The 17,828-nt window shown below is 41.1% G+C and overlaps 1 protein-coding gene across 6 annotated transcripts in view; it reads right to left on the reverse strand.

Annotated features, from left to right (window-relative positions):
• The window catches only part of CACNA2D1 (calcium voltage-gated channel auxiliary subunit alpha2delta 1), a 399,180-nt gene that overhangs the window by 158,394 nt on the left and 222,958 nt on the right, over nt 1–17,828 (reverse strand). For all 6 annotated transcript variants that reach the window (XM_083701347.1, XM_083701346.1, XM_083701345.1 and 3 more), the window contains exon 6: nt 16,611–16,740. In XM_083701347.1, coding sequence (XP_083557473.1) covers nt 16,611–16,740 — 130 coding nt within the window. The remainder of the gene's footprint in view (nt 1–16,610; nt 16,741–17,828) is intronic.

Consider the following 17,828-nt stretch of genomic DNA (forward strand, 5'->3'; position numbering starts at 1 on the left):
GTGAAACTATAAGGGTGGGAAACCGGGTGTGGCTATCCACCCAAGGACTACCGTTCAAGGGAGGGAGTAAGAAATTGAGACCCAAAAGATTGGGACCCTTTGAGGTCATACAGCAGGTCAACCCAGTAACATTCAAACTCAGACTACCCAGTCACATGAAATTGCACCCAGTATTTCACAGGTCATTACTGTCGCCGTACCGAGAGGGACGTGAGTGGGGGGAGCGTGAGAGAGAGGTCACCCAAACGCCCGTGATAGAAGAGAGAGAACGCGACATGAACGTGGCAGGAATCATTGATTCCAGGTGGAAGGGGAATCAGGTGGAATATCTGGTAGAATGGGAGGGGGAAGTTGAGTCGGAAAACACTTGGGTACCAGCAGAGTTAGTCAAGGACGAGGTTTTAATAGAAACATTTCATCAGCGTTTCCCAAAAAAACCGCAACCCGTGGCACGATTTAGAAGGGAACACTTTGGGACCACCGATGAGGAAGGGGAGTTTGAAGGGTTCCCAGAGTCAGGGGTGGGTGAGGAAGCCGATTCCAACGAAGAAGAGGAAGACGAGGAGAGAGACGGTATGCCGTGGTTAGAAGTGTTTGAATCCTCGGACGACGAGGAGAGTTCCTTCCGGGGCTTTCCGCCCTCACCGCCAGTGGGAGAGGAGGCGGGGGGGTGAAGGGGGCCCTGGGGGGGAGGTGGATGTCAGGGAACTGCCATCGGAGGGACAGGTGGTGGAGAGGCTCCAGGAGAATAGGAGAGACTCTACAGCAGAAGAAGGAACCAGTAGGGGGAGAGCAGGAGTTCCAGCGGAAAGGGAATCGGGGGAGAGGCTCTGGGATACTTCTAGTGAGAACAGTGAGGAGGTAACAAGACCCCCTTTAGCAACCCCCACCCCTCGCCGGAAGCTGTCACGCAGAGAGTCCAGGAGGCGCATGTCCGTCAAACAACTTTTATGTTGGAGTAAGTTCCGTAGACGCCCACTGTCGGATTCTACCAGCGACTGACGGAGTCATGCTTTGGGGGCTCCGTTAAGTGCCTAGGTTTGGGTGACCAGCCAAACCCCAGAGGGATCAAGCTTTTACGCACAAGCAGCTCATTATCCCATCATACTTCCCTACCAGGTTTTCCTTCATGTTCACCAAGGCAAAACAAAAAACAAAAAAAACCACAACCCTTTCCTTGGCTGCCACTCCCAATGATGTATGAAATCTATTTTCTTTTGAATGCACACTGCACAACCTGTCCCTTCCTCAAGTTAGGTTATTTTGCTGTGAAAAGGAGAGAAGGTTGTAACACCTTGCCCTGTGTTTAATCTCCTGAACATAGAGAAAAGTTATGTTCCAGTGTTGCAAATGGCTGTGAAGTGCCAGCCTGTCAACTAATTAGCATGACTGCAATAGGTTTAAGAACCTCAAACTTAACAACAACAATACCACTTTGACTCCGAGCCATTAAAAGCAGCAAGTAGCAGAAGACAGCATGATGCAGCTGACTCTTTCATCCAACCTGATTCTACCTGAGTTCTGCATCAACACTGCAAATTGATGGTGGATATTTTCTGCAGTTTGATATAAAAAAGTCATTCTCCTTCAGGTTAAAGAAAATAAGTAATTCAGTGTAGATTTTGGCAGAAGATAACTTTATAAGGCTATTCAAGAGGATGAGAGAAGATGATGGGGAAAGGAGGGCCAGATAAATTGACGGAAACAGTACAGAAGTATTAGGAAATGTGTTACTGCTTTATGCTAAACCTTAGGTATTTCAAAAAGAATATGCAGGAGGTACAATATTTTATGCATCGCATAAAAGGAATATTAGTGATTGTATTAACAGTTAATTGGGACTTTAAAAGGGAATTTGATGCATTCATTTACTATTAATTTTGCCTATACATTTCACAGCCCCATATACTCTTTCTTTTTTGACTTTCTAAAATGACTAGGTGTGTTTCCACTTCTTGTCTGCCTGTCCAATTCATGAGAATGCTGTGCTGCTTCCCTCCCTAGACATTATACTATTTTTGAGGGTTGTCATTGTTGTTGGAGAAATGAAATGGTCCCCCTTCACATTGTACAGGTTAATTCATTGAGATACATGCACAAGCAATTAAATGGTATGCACTGTGATGCTCTCCAGATGTTGCTGGACTTCAGCTCCCATCAGCCCTGAACTTTGGCTATGTTGGCTGAGTCTGACGGAAGTTGGAGTCTAGCAACTTCTAGGGAATATCAAGTTGACTACCTCCGATTGCATTTCAACTATTCAAAACAGTTCATATATATTCTCTAGGTAATCCTGCAGCCCTGTAAAGTAGGCCACTATTGCTATCCCATGTTTTCAAAGAGAGCTGGCTGAGAAAATAGTAGGAATAAGGAGAGAGCTGGCTGAGAAAACAGAGGGCACTGGAGAGCAACCAGCAACCAGGGAGGCAGTGGGGAGACAGCAAAAGAGAATGTTTCCTGTTTTAGATGTTATAGAACGATATATCTAATATGATTCTAATAACATTAAACAGGTCAGTGCAGATCCAGCCCAGGCTGCCATTGTTGCCAACCAATGAAGGGAGAAGGAATAGTTCTTCTAGCAATTATCACGCAAAAGCTCAAGTATGGAAGCAAGAGAATGTATTTGCTGTTTTATCTTTTTTAGAAAGTTATTTGATGTTTTTGTCATGGTGAACGTAACGTAAAAATATAAGTTGAAGGAAATTAGTTTGCACAACACCTAACTCTCTGGAACTGATGCAGCACTCTGATTGTAAGAATACCAGTATGCTATGGGGAATGTACAACAAACTCTCTTTATCACCTGTTTTTCACTAAGAGAATGTTGGAAAATTGGTGGCTTCCTGGGAGATCATAATGATCTATTTCACCCTCAACATTTCAGCTACTGTCAAAGGTTACTGAGCAGCTTTTGTTTACAGTGGTATTCATTTATCACTGTTGAAGCCAAAGCCTCTTCATAAGGCTAAATATGACCCGCCAATCCCTTTTCCTGAGGCAGTTGTGCTGACAGAATTGTTTGGCAGGTTACTAAAGAACACATGTAAAGTTGTTGGAACGGTTTTCTATGGTTTCTGAAATATAAATTTTAAAAGGAGCACTTGAATGTGTGTGGAATGAATGATGTATATCAATAGCATGGCCAGGATTTCACCCTCTGAACTATGTCAATGCTACACCTGTTGGGATGAGGGGAAGGTTAAATATTAAAGTGTTAGTCAGAATCCAAAAAAAAAGTGGATGCCATTTTTAAGGCATTTTGACTGCACTGAGCAATTTATATTATCTTTCCCACTTTGGTGGGGGTCATTCATCTCCCAAGAAGAGGGGTATCTTCAGAGACTTTGGGCATGAAGGGGGCATTTTTTTCAGAGAAGGGTTCACTTGATAGAAAGTGAGGGAATAGATCACTGTAGTCAATATTTCTTTCCAAGCTGTAAAAAGAAGCTTTTCCCACTTCAAGTGGTAAAAAAGCTTCAATAAGCAGCAGAAGGAGTGGCCTGGAAGCATTCCTTGTGGAAAATGACCCAACCAGAATGCTGCTACATCCTGACTTGTGGGTATTTCTGCAGGACAACTTATTGTGGACCCAACCCTGCTCATGAATGCAAGTTCTCTGCAGCTTTCACAATATGACATCCTGGTCAAAATTCCATCCTATATTTCCCACATGCTCCATTTAATCCTGATTTAGCATTTCTGCAGGGTGTTTTTTTTTTACTTAAATTTTTCAGAAAAACAGTAAATCTGTATTTGGAGGGAAAATATGGAATTGGCATTACTGATTGATGAGGGCATCTTTATGTAGACAGTGCATGAGAAGCACTGTGTCCACAACAAATGCAATATGGAAGCAGAGTTGTAACTTAAAAAAACCAAACACCTTTGCCATCACTTCAAGACATGACAGATCTTCAATAAGCAGCAGCAGCCCAGAAGCATTTCTCACTAAGAATGGAGCAATGTGTCATGACATGTCATCATTCCCAAGGGCATTCTTGGTAAAAGGAAAAGGAAGGAAGGAAGATAAGTGACTACTTCCACTAGTCCACACTTCTGATAAACAAGCAAGGCATGTGTGAAGCAGCCCTCAGTCTGTGTTGTGAGTATAGCTGGCACACCAGCCTGACTTGAGCAAAGGCACTTCTGGCCACAGCCAATGCCTAAGCACAGCCAATGCCTAAGCAAAATCAAGGCCAGTATTAAGATGTATTTTCAAGTGGAAGCGGAATCCTCTTTCACCACTTTGTAATCATTCTGGTTTAAATGAGTTTCAATAAATCATACACAGGTTATCGCCTCTCTTGTTTGGATTAAGCTTCAATTTATTTACCACCCACAGTCCATTTCCACCTTCTAGCGGTGGTTAAAGATCTCTATGACTAGGAGAGCGAGGGCTCAGTGCCACCTGCATATTTATGATGCTGAACAGTCTCCCAGCAATTTCATGTAATGTTAAACATCTGCATGATGAAACACTGTGGAACACCACAAGACAAGCAGGCACCAGAGGTATGTCTACTGGCACCACTCTAACTGCAATGCCAAAGTCAGGCATTGTATCTGGCATATCGGTAATCAGATGTTGTTGGATTCCAAATCCTATTAGCCCCAGCCAGTATGGTCAGCGGTCAAGGATGATGGAACTGGAATCTAGGAACACTGCAGGAGTTCTCCATGTTGCTACTCCTGAACCAAGAGAGGCTGGCTGTGAGGAATGCTGCCACAGATGCCTCCTGCATCATCACCATTTCCTGGGATAGGGCAAAGGCAAGGCAGCAGTGAGGTTGGGTGATGTGGGCACCGCCCTCACATTGTCCCAATAAACAGTACATATGCCAGTGCTCAAAGGCCAGGTCTGTGGTGGCACCCCTTCCCACCAGCCAGTCCTTCCCTGGACCATGGGAACAACTGGGATGAAGGCCCTATACATTATATACCTCTTCCCACAAGGCCCTGACAACACTGCTGTACCTTGGGAGCAGTAGCAGATCCTGAGGGAAATACATCTGCCTCCTCACCAATATGTTGGCCAGTTGAAGATGAGTGAACAATTATATGTTGGAACTGTAGAAGGCACCACAGACAGAAAAATTATTTGGATACCTACCAGTCATTTCAAGCACAAAAGATTATCAGAGAAAACTCCTAGCAAACATTTAGAACAGAAGCTGAACTAAGTTAGTTTTCAGAATTATATATCATTACACTATGTGGAGAATGTATTAAATCTGTATGATGTGTCCAAAACTATTGAGGATTAAATATGAACTGTCAAATCATCATAATGATATTATTGCTAGTCCTTGCTAAATCATTTTTATGAGCTGCTTTTTGATCTATTATGTACATATGTAAAGGCATTCCTAATGCTCTTCTCCTAGGCTTCAAAGTCTTCTACTCACAACTTTGTGCAAGGGATCAAAAGTTATTCACGAGGCCATTGATGTTGTTGGACTGATTGTTGCTGTCATTTGCTGCTAGGGAGACCATATTAATAACTAATGATCTTTGATCTCCGTTAATATTATAGTTGGTCTGCCAATACAGGACCAAGACTTCGAATTATGACTTGTGAGAAGACAGAATAAGTGGTTTTCAAACTATATTTGGGGGGATCCTGGGGTTCCTTTGAAACCTTTCTCAGTTAGAAGATCAGTAAAGGTGGAAAGCAATCCCTAGAAGACAGCTTGCCTCTGCTACTCATCTTCCCCAGCAGTGTTCAGATGCAGAATAATGCTGGTTCTGCTCCGGAGCGTATGCAAAGCACTGGCCAGAGTTGTTGAATCCAGTGGCGTAGCGTGGGGGGTGCAGGGGGGCCCGTTTGCACCGGGCGCAACATCTGGGGGTTAGGGTTAGGGGGCGCAAATTCACGGGTTAGGGGGCGCAAATTACCTACCTTGCCCCGGGTGCTGACAACCCACGCTACGCCACTGGTTGAATCTCTTTATTTACCAGTATGGAACTGAGTGTGTACCCAAAAGCTTGGTAAATAGCACTTTGCAATAGACTTTAGATAAATATTTAAGGGCTTTTAAGCAAATCTGGTGGGAAATGGACTCCTCTTTGAAGTCAGAATATTAACCATTTACTAACAATAAACAAAAGCATGTAGCTAAAGAACAAGCTATGTGAAGATTTATCCAAACGATCCTCTGAAGTTTACACAAGCCTTGTTTTATGTGGCCAACTCCCCCACCCTGTAATAAATCCCTGGTAACCTCCCCAGTTGATTATTTCATTGCATTTTAAAGAAGGCTGCATTTTGAGAGAGTTTTAATACTTTAGCTGGCACATTCCCCATCATCATGACATGGGCACTATTTATCCTCCTGAGAGCAATCAGCCTGGGCAAGTGGCTGAAATAAGTTCCAGTGCAAACTATTTTCACAGAGTGCATTTGATCAGAGGCCTGCAGATGATACCACCAGAAGACCATGAAACCACCAAAAACCGTGGGACTAAATAGCCTTGTTGTAGTTACTGGAGGCTGTACCTCCCCACTTCAAGCAAAATGACCACATTTGCAGGCCACCGGTTATTTATTTAAAACTGCATAGGGCTTCTTCCCTTTACACATCTATCTTTACACATCACTTCCCTTCACACATCTATCCTTCAGGTGGTGTGTTCATCCTGGCCTCAGTTTGCTGGGGAAGTCCCAAATGGGTCAAAGTTAGCAAGCATATAAACTAGGACAAGAATGTTGTGAAGAGAAGAAATGATTTTGGCAATGCTGCATGATTTTGTCTGTGTGGCATTGCATTCTACCACTCATGCCCCCTGTTTTCTGATGTTTGGTATGTAGGAACAAACTTTTCAGATAAATAGTTTACATTAATACCCTATAGTAAAGTAAAACTTCAACTGAAGCATCTCTAGTTTCACTTAGCCTTGAAATGACTTAACATTAGACTACACAGCCAAAGTAAATTTAAGCGTTGATTGAAGATTCCCACATTTGTATATGTTATGGTGTTTGTTTGTTTTAAAAGAAGACACTTGAACTAGATTAGGCACAGCACCCACTTTCCATTCTGGCACTTTCACAACAAGAGAAGCATTTATAGGGCACAATTTCTAAGGGATTTATGGACACAAATTTCAAGTTAAATGAAATGAACCTTGGACATAATAAACCAACAGCTGATGCTTCTAGCACTACTTTGTTTTTAAATAATGAGCTAGTTTCTGCAATGAAATTTCTCGTTTACTTGCTGTCCAAACTAGTACGTCCATATTGGAGCTAATAAACTTTTCAGGATGCAATTTTCTCTCAGATGTAAGTTGTCAACAGGAGCTTATTTCATCTTCTTATTACTCTAGCTCACAAAAGTATGCTGCTTTATACCAGTATTGTAGGATTTATATTCTTTACCAGCTAACATAAAATACCATACTGTATTAACAGCAATTAACTGAGTATGTTTAGTTGAAATAAAAAAGAAATAAAGAAATAAACTATAAGCAACCATTCGATATCCATGTTATCACATTACTTGCTTAGAAGCCATCTAGGCATTAAGCAGTATATAAATGTAATATAATAATTGCAATAATAACCACAAGCTCTCAACTGTCACTATTTTCTGGTACCCGTCCCTGATAAATGAGTTCATCATCATTATAATTTACCCCCCTTTGCCAACTCAAAGCAAGAATAACCCTCTTGGTGCTTAAATTAGCATGGATAAGGCTATTGCAGATTAAACAAATATAGCATTAGGAAGAACAAAAAAAATTCCTTCCAGTAGCACCTTAAAGACCAACTAAGTCAGTTCTTGGTATGAGCTTTCGTGTGCATGCACACTTCTTCAGATACACACATCTGAAGAAGTGTGCATGCACACGAAAGCTCATACCAAGAACTGACTTAGTTGGTCTTTAAGGTGCTACTGGAAGGAATTTTTTTTGTTTTGACTATGGCAGACCAACACGGCTACCTATCTGTAACTAGCATTAGGAAGGACACACAAAGCTTGCTATAGTATATAATTATGGGGAAGGCAAGCTGGTCTAATAGGTCAGTCTTAGTTGAGAGTAGAATGGGTTACTCCAAGCACTTCTCTATTTTCAACAGTGGAAAGCTGAAATGTGTGAAATGATTGGTATGCTTTTCATCAGATTTTACAGAGTTAAGTTACTGATGTATATAAGATTTATTTTTAAAAGAAATGGAAGAGAGAGAGCAAAATCTGCCTCTTTCTGGTATGAACACTAACATTCTATAAAATACAGCCAGATGGAAATAAAGTTTCAGAAAATAATAAATTCAGAGAGGAATTGTTTTTTAATTTAAAAAAATAATAAATGAAATAGTTTTTTGTTTTAAAATGTTGTTTTAAGTTGCCATGGATAAAGAGAGCTGCAGATACTAATGGAGACCACCTATATTCAAGTATTGGGCAGAAGTTGAAGAATCCAGGTGTTCAGCTGTCACTGAGCATCAAAAGTCGGGCCTGAAAGCCGAAGAAAGGATGACATATCTGCTTCCTTGAAAATCTTGCTGGCTCCTAAAAAAATTTTGGCCTGGCATTCTTGAACCACCTCTTTAGAAACAAAAGGCATACAGCAGAATAACTAGAAAATAAATTGCCTTTGTACATTATCCTCTTTCTGCCACCATACCCAGGTCCTGCTGAGGTCTATGCAACTTCTTGTCCATTTGCTTCTGTCAGGCCTGTTTCGGAGGCTATTCTAATTTGGTATTTCATTATCTTCTTTCTTTCAAACTCTGGATGGTCTGTCACTTTTTATACCCATCACAGGGAGCTGGCCAAGCACATCTACCACCAGCTGAGAGAAACAAGATCTCTATATCATGTTTTCCTTTTCATTACACTTGCCTTTTCATGAGGTCTGCACGTGAGTGGGGGTTTTCTGTATGCTTATTTATTTCTTTTACTATTAACGGAACATTATACCAATGTTTACTTTATTTCAATGATTTATATACCACTTAATTGCAATAGTCTCTAAGCAGTGAACAAGTCTGCTAACCAGCAATCTGCATTATTTTGCACCAGTTGCAACTGTGGGACCAGGTCTCAGGGTAGCCCTGCACGGAGCACACTAAAATAATCAAGTTTTGAGGTTACCAATGCAAAAATCACCATTGCTAGATTATCCCTGTTCTATGATGTACACAACCACAATGTTCTAGTAAGAGTGAGTTGCAGACATACGGGAAAAGTCACATGATGCCAGTCCACTGGGGAGACTAAGGAGTCCTCTAGATGGGAGACAACCTGTGAGTCATATTTGGAAACTGCCCTGAGGTCTTTGGAAGAAGAAAAGATGGGAATGATTCTATATCATAATGCAGTGCTATTCCCAGGGGCATTCTTGGGGGGAAAGACAGCTATGTCACTGACCCTCTCTCCACAAAAATAGTCCTCTTTTATTGCCAAAATAAAATATTCAGCACATCACTAATTTCCAGCTGGGAGGGAGAAGGGGAGGCAGAGGGGCAGAGAGATGGCCCCAAAAGGATACTGAATATACTTAACATGCACAAGTGGGTCTGTCCCTTTAATTCTGATCACATTTTTGGTCTGTGATCAGTTATTGTCTGTTGTTCAACTGTCAGTAGGATGCCTCAAGGGATTAACTATTAGACCATATCCTTTAAATGTGAAGGAGGGGAGTGTCATATCAGGGATACAGGCAGATTTTTTTTTTTCTGGCTTTAAAGCAAGGGTGACAAATGTAGATTGCTCACAAGTGACAGTTCCCCATAGGGCTCCCTGCTAGATTGCAGAGCAGCTACTCATGGGAAATTAGGCACTAATTACTCTTAGTGCAGGCAGCCATGTTGTAATAATAAAAAAAGAGGCATTCATAATGTTCTGAGTGATTTTCACTCACCCCCAGCTCAATCTAATTTGCCAGCATCAATGCTCAGGTCAGTTAAAATCTGCTGCAGATGTGAGAGAATAATACAAGGGTCCAAACATTTCAGGTTTACTTCTTAATGACATCAAATAATATTACTTAATTTAAGATAATGTTTGCTTAAACCAGTTTTACTAATTTTGAACCAGTTTAAACAATGGGATAGTTCAGCTGTAACACTAAACTGAAGTTTAAGGATTAGAAAGACGAGCCACAGCAGGTCTCACAATCTCCCTCTCCCTTGCCATCTCCAGCATGGCTGTGAGTAGATTGGGAAAAATCACTTCAGTCTTAGGTTAACAAGAGCAAACTGAAGTTACTCTTAATTGTGGACTTGCCAAAACAGGGCAACACATAAACTTCAGTTTAAGCTTTGGGCTTCACATCTGTCCAGCATCATCTTCAGAGGCTGGCACCACGGCCACATTTAAATACTTTTGTCAGAGCTGGTTAAGATGCAGGTCAGCACACAAGACACAGAGTTTGGCAGTGTAGTTAATTCTCTATTCAAGAAAAGAGCATACAGTTCAGTAATGCCTCCCAACAGAACTTGGTCCTATAGAGCAGTTGCCAGGACTAGCAGTCCTCACCTTCTACTTCTTTTAGATCTCCTTCTCTGCCAGATGTTTCTCAAGCAACCTCAAACTATGTTTGGGCACCTGTAGTCTCTGTTCCGCCCTTCACATTGCCCTGTATGTCCTTGGAGTCAAGTGGGGAGGCGGGTTTGTTGCAGTAGGAGGGGCAGACTTCTGGGATTCTTCTGCAGCCTCTACCCCCCATCCTCTGTTTCATCCTCTGAGTCTGAGCTGCCCTCTATCACAGGCTCTCCTCACTCACTAAAGCCTGTTGCTTCTTCAGCATCCAACCATTCTTCCTTGACCCCTTCTCCCTCTGACCTCTCCTCAGTGTCCCACCACCAATCCCCAGGCTCTGAGCCTTCCTCCTCTGGGGCTTCCCTTGGGGTTCCCTGGCTGGTACCTCCCTCCACTCCTCATCATCTAGCCAGTCCTTGGATAATTCATTAAAATTATTAAATATGTCTTGTTCCTCCAACCTCTGTTCTTCCTAGTACTATACGATGCATAATAATATCAGCTACAAGTTCATTTTCAGTGGTGTTACAGGTGTGGTAAAACTCATTCCAGCCATTTTGAATAAATGTTACAGAGGCGTAGGGACAAGTAAATTGATCAATTGCGGTTTTTCATTATTCCAAATGTAAATTCAGTTCCCCACGTTTTCCACAGTTTGTTGGTTTATTTCAGTGTCCTCATGAAAACTCTGCAGCATTTTAGTGTTAATTTCCCTTAATATGAACATGCACTTTTGCATAATAAACACATTTTTGCAAAGCAATTTGCCCAGTAACATGCACTGGGGGCACTAAGGTACAGGGGGAGAGGAGAAAATGGGGAATACTGTGGCCGCAGGGACAAGACAGCTTAATTTGATACAACTCAACACAACAAAATTCCAAAAAGTGCTCATTCCCAAATAATAATAAAAAGGATGAGTCCTACCCACAGCTCACTAAAAGATGAACACCACAGTCCAAAATTCATAACACTGTATGACCCAAGTTAGCAACCAAAATCCTGGACAAACAGGAAACTCTAAGTCTGGAGCCTAAAAACTGAACATGGCGGCAACAGGACTGCTTTCCTGGGGAGAACACTCCACAAAGATGATATTAGAAGAGGGTAGCCAAAATCAAAGTCTTCCCTTTAAACCAACGATTAATTTTAATAATTTACATTGCATATGTAATGTCTGACACTTACTAGAAACAATGGTTAATTATTTATGCAATGTCTTAATTTTTCTAGGTGTTGTACAAAAAATAAGAAAACAACACAGGCCCTGCCCAAATGATTATAGTATAATGAAACAGACAGAAAAACAGACAAGAATGAAAGCAAAAAATATTAGAGGATATAACCAGGTCTGCATCATGGCTTATTTTCCTTTGCAAACATATTTGGTATTTAAGCATGGTGAAGCAGCCAGTTCATTTTGAAGGCCACTTTTTCAATCGCTTGGTCATTAAATCATAGTAATTATATGGAAGCCCCTCAGGATACTCCTATTTGATGTATAATTTTTTTTATAATTACAGGATTCCGGTTTTGCAGACATTATAATATGCCTCTAAATTAAAACACTCTGACATGAGAGGCATTTCAAGGTGAGCAGACAAGAGTCTCCTTGTTGGTTTTAGCTGCAATAAGCCAACACAAGGGCATTAACGTTCATCCTTCATTAGATGCACTGGTGCAGAATCTGGACTTCCTGAACACAGAATTTTAAGCTTCTGTAGCATAGAGTTCCCAAACACAGGCTTGATTTTTAGGTCCAGTTCAAATAACTAATACAACAGGCATTGGAGATTAACAGAGAAGGAAGAAGCAGCAGCAAAATTTATTAGTTTTATATGGGGAAACCTTTGAAGTAAAGTGAATGCTAGGCACATTACAGAGGTATCTCTGTAAGAAGCCGTTTTTTGTATGAACAAAAACCTAGGTCCATAAGTTTTTATATCCTCCATGAGCAGAACTAAATAGTTTCACGAAAAAGAACAAAAAATGGTGCATGCAGTTTTATTACTCCTCTAAAATATTTATAAAAAGCTAGGAAACTTTAATATCCTCTTGACACTTGATATAGTTCTAGACCGATATAGCACTGAATTCATTCACAAACATCTTTCTTTAATAGAAGAGATTCTTCTTGAAGTAAATCTTTCTTATTGCATTCACGGGAATAGTTCTTGAAAATGTACCAAATGTGCTTTTCGACCAGGCTTTTGATGTACTATTGTGAACAAGGTTTCCTTTGACTTAATTACTAGGTTCAAACCTAAAGCTCTAATGGGCAATATTTTTCTTTTTTTCTTGCTCTTTCAAGGCAGCAGGGACCAAACCCATAGAATGAAGTGTTAACTATGCTTTAGAACCAATCAGTCAACCCTCCTCTGCTAGATTTAATAATAAGCCAAAAGGGACATGGGTCAAGATCACCTGTGGTTGGGCATATAGCCACCACCACCTTGTCCACATCAGCTGACTGCATAAACTGGAAGCATCCCCACACCACACAGCTGACCCTGGGATTGGGTCCTTCATCTGGAATGTCAAAAGCTGCAGCGTAGAACTAGGCTCACCTACGTTGGCAGTAGATCTGTCCAGTCTCAACCAGGGGCTTCTTCCTGACCACAATATTTTAAATCCAGTAAGTGGTGACGGAGCTTGGAATCTCACACATGGAAACCATGTTCCATGCCTCAGCTATGGTGATGTCCTTGTCCAAATTGTGTCTGGGAGGGTAATTTCATCCAGGCTCAGGGTAAACGAGTATGGTATAGGAATACGTTTATTTTTCATATAATAACGTTATATGCCCATTACATAAAAAGTATACCCCAATCATAGAAAGGCAATACTAAATTTTAAAATCAGATTTTGCCGGTGAGTCATGTTTCAAAGGGGCACCGGCAAAAATGCATAAATTAGCCTTCCTGAAATGACAGGATTTCTCATAACAGTTTAGCTGAAATGAGAACTATCTGAAATAAGATGCTGTTTCCACCATACTCCTTCAATTACAGTGCACTTTTACATTATTAAAGTCAGAATCCCAGAGTAATCCTCCAAATCCGTGTCATTTTGACATGCTGCACAAGAAACCACAAGCTGCACACAACTTTTCCTCTGCTCAATCCTGTTGACATTTCCATCTCCACTCATTTGTCACTTACAGGTGCAGACACAAAGCAACGGATGTAAATTTTAAATAAATTCAGGTCAAACTAGGGTCTCTGATTCAGTGATACGATTTCAGAGGAGCTGGAAGATTGCAGAATTAAAATGAGCAGTGCTAAATTTCAGGGGTGGGATGGAGCGAGGTTCCTTGTTTTCCTACTTCTGACATCATTTTTATGTGAAGCAGAGCATCATGTTTATTCCTTATGTTTTTTATTTGCATAATTGTTAGCTTGCATCCGCAACAGTCATTTTGGGTAACTAGGGCAGCTGTGCCACTTGCCCTATTCACACGTATCTAATTGGGTAGAGTAATTATTTAGTGGGTCAGTAGACCTTTTTGAAATTTTGGTTTGCTTTTTTGAGAAGAAGAATGCCAGTAAATAGATGTATAACACCTAACATAAACAAGCAAAAATATAGAAAAATGGCAGAGCAAGAGGAGTTGTCCATCTGTATAACAATGGGGTTGGAATTTCTACAAAAATATATTGTTGTGCATTTTAATACAGTACTATATACATAACCACACCCTTCTTCGGAAAGATTTTCATTGTGTGCTGCTTCTATGTTATTGTAATCTGCACAGTTCTATTCCATAACGTTATGTCTTATCCTCTTAATGTGCGTGTTTCAAAGTATTTTCAGTACTTCACAAGTACGATTTTGGTTCTATCATGCAGATCATTCTTTGTCTTCCTTTGGACACCAATGCATTGAGGATTTTCTAAAGGTCTTTCTTCCGGGGTGACAGCAACAGCTTTCTTAACATTTTCTTCCAATAGTTTTTAACTTTCTCACAGGTCCAACAGCAATGGACAAAATCGCCTTCTTTGATTCCCCCACAATTCCAACATAAATATTTTAAGCATTTTTTATATTTTCACGCAATAAAGACATCATTCTATCTTTTGTAAAAAAAGTGCTCCATTTCCCCCTGGAGATATTTCATTGTAAATTTAATGCCCACTTTTCCACATTTGAAAACTGCTAATATGATGAGCTTTTAAGAACTGCTAACGTACTCAAGCAGCTTCGTCCTGCTGGCCACATGACCCGGAAGCTCCCTCGGCCAATAAAGTGAGATTAGCGCCACAACCCCAGAGTCGGCCACAACTGGACCTAATGGTCAGGGGTCCCTCTACCTTTACCTTAACGTACTCATTCCTTGACTCAGTTCAATTTTGCCAGCTATTTAAATTGGCGGCAACTGATAATGCTTGTTTTAATTTACTGTATTAGTCTGAACTTTTTATTATTATTTAAAAGTTTACTTTTGTTCCTTATTCATCTTGTTAGCCATCATGGGAACATAAATCTTATGTTGGAGGTGTGGGATTTAAATTATCTAAGTAAATAAATAAATAAGCTGACCTGTTTTTATTTACTGTATATGCATCAGCAATGCTTTTTTCAGGTTATTAATTAAGATACATTCAAACTGTATAATCTTATTGGATCATTCCTAATTAAAAAAGTCTAATTTGTAAGTAGTTGTGGATTTATTTCTCCAATGTGCTGCTGAGCATGATGAAAGCCTATTTATTGTTGCTCTTTTATCACCCAATCTTTATATAGAGTTAGACCACAGGACTCATTGATTAAAATATCGTATCTGCCCTTCTTTATTTAACTCAGATCAGGATGAACTGAAGCTACAGTTGACTAGGCTGCAAAGAAAGTTTTCCTAAATTTATCCCAAAATTTCCATGTTCCATCCCTATAAGTAGGGATGGGCACATTTGTCCAACTGCATCCTGTTCCTTTTCCCACATGGGGATGGATTACCATTCATCCTCTTCCCTGGTGGATTTTTTAGGATGATTCAAGAAAATAAAATAAAAAAGCAAAGAAAAACATAAATTAAATATATACTTTTAAGAATTATGAAGGTACAGCAGCACTACTTATGAGGTGGCCCAGGGAATGCTGCTACTCTCTTTTATTTTGTTCACTAACAGTGTAAACATGCTTTTAAAATGCTGCAGGAAGAGGCCACATGTTGTTTCGTACAGTGGTGCAAGCTTTACCTTGGACCACCTAGTTAGCAGAAGCTTGGAAAGAATCTTTTTCCCAACGTGGGGCTTGAACTCACAGCTCTGAGATCAAGAGTTTTATGGTCTACCAAATGGAAATTTAAATCTGGAATGGCCACTCCCCCTTCTAATTTTGCCCTCTTCATTACAGCAAAGCTAAATCTCACCTTCTTCCATTCCCACAATGGGGAATGTAGGCTTGTGCGTCGTGCACAGCTTCCTGGAACACATGACCAGCACTCCATATGACACCTGCCTATGTCCACATAATGTCCAATCTGCCAGAAGCCTAAAATAAAGGAAGTGTGGATCGTGCCCATGTGTTTCAGTTCATGCATGGAAACCTCACTGAAACTGTAGCACAATGGGTGAACATAAAGCAGGTCTGCAAGGTGGGAAAGGTAGGTGTCTGAATCCAGGAAAGCACACTCCTGCTCTTCAGAGAGGTGTAGATTCCATGTACCTTCAGATACACAGGGCAGCTTCTTTCACATACTTTAGAAGAAGCATTTTAACATTAGACCAGCAATTCTTCTGTGCCACAGTGCCATTATTTCCACTGCTGCCATTTTGTGAAAAATACTCTTTCAAACTCTCCAGGAATAAACATTGCATACCAGCTCTACCTGCAATCTACATCTACCTCTCTACCTCTAGCTACATCTGCTTCCTACCCCATAGTCACTACTGCTGCTCTTGCACAGTGTGGATGCTGAATCCCTGAGGAGGACCACTGCTAATCAAATTAAAAGCCACATCACACTGGCTTCATCCCTGACACATGAGATGGGGTTAGCTCATGAGGCGAGGGGAGAGGAGAGCCCAAATAAAGACTCATACACAAGTCATAAACAAATTAGGGCTATATACCCTTCATGAACGAGGAGCACAGAACTTTGGAAATTGATGCACTACTTACAGCCTTCATAGATATCCGTAGGTATGTGGACTGCTGCATTCTGGTAGGATGTTTGCCGTCCAAAGATGGGATCTTCCTCAAACACCGGTTTGATTCTCTGACTACCAGTTTCACTCTCGTTTCTTCCAGACTTTTCCAGAAAAAAAAGGAGGGAAATATTAAAGCATACGGCAAACATTATTCACACAAATACGTGGAGGGGTCCAAGGGCGAGCCTCCACAAGCATCTCATTAGCATCACTTAGGAGCATAGACCTGTGGAACTGTAGGGTTGGAAGGGACCATGAGGCTCAGCTAGTCTAACCCCGCTCAATGTGTCACTTCGGTGAGGGATACAATTTTTGAACGTTTTCCTGCATAAAAAGATCCTTGCAAGTTGAAAGGTAGCCACCTATACTAGATTTCTATGAGCATGCCCTTCTTAAATGTAATCGTTCAAAATGTGATCCACCAGCAAAGTGGTATAGTCTATTCCAGCACTGAGAGAGCAGAGAGGCAGAGTTCACTGCTGCGACAGGCCAGCTCCATCATGCATCCTCTCCCCTCAACTGTCCCTGGGAGGCAGCCATTTTATCAGGTTGCCTCAGTGGGAGAGACAGGAAACAGGGCTCATTGGATCTGCTTTGCTGGCGGTCCAGCTCCATCAAGAACATCCTGCCTCTGAGCTATGCCGGTTGGTCAATAATAGGGACAACTGTCTAGAAATTTGTGCCTGAGTTTTGAGTTTTACTTTCCTCTTCCCTCCTAGTCCCTCTTTCCTTGTGTGTTGTGTATTTGTTTGTTTATTTATCTGAATGTAAGCCTGTGGGTAGGGAGCGCCTTGTTTTGATTTCATGTAAGTAACATCCCAGGAGCCTTTTTCGGAGGCCAAAGAGTGGGGCACATAAATAAATAAACAAATTATGCAACCCTACGCCAAACCAGCTGACTTCATTCTGTTGCATGCGTAGAACCGTGCATATTTGTTCTGCACATATACTACAGAAAGAAACCAACAAGACTGAAGAACAACCCATCACTGTTCTCTGCTCACAATGCTGCTACAAATTGAGAACTGGCAGGATGGGGAGAAGTGATGCAGACTGAATGAGTGAGACTGTGTGGAAGAGCATTAAAGAATTGTATCTCCCCACAAACACACCTGAAAAAAGGTGTCTGAGAAGTGGTACAGGCTTTCTACAATCTCAGAACTCCACCACCTTAGTCACCGAACTGTGT

Source organism: Podarcis gaigeae (genome assembly GCF_964106915.1).
Source record: "Podarcis gaigeae genome assembly, chromosome: 10".
In the NCBI taxonomy this organism is placed as follows: Eukaryota; Metazoa; Chordata; class Lepidosauria; order Squamata; family Lacertidae; genus Podarcis; species Podarcis gaigeae.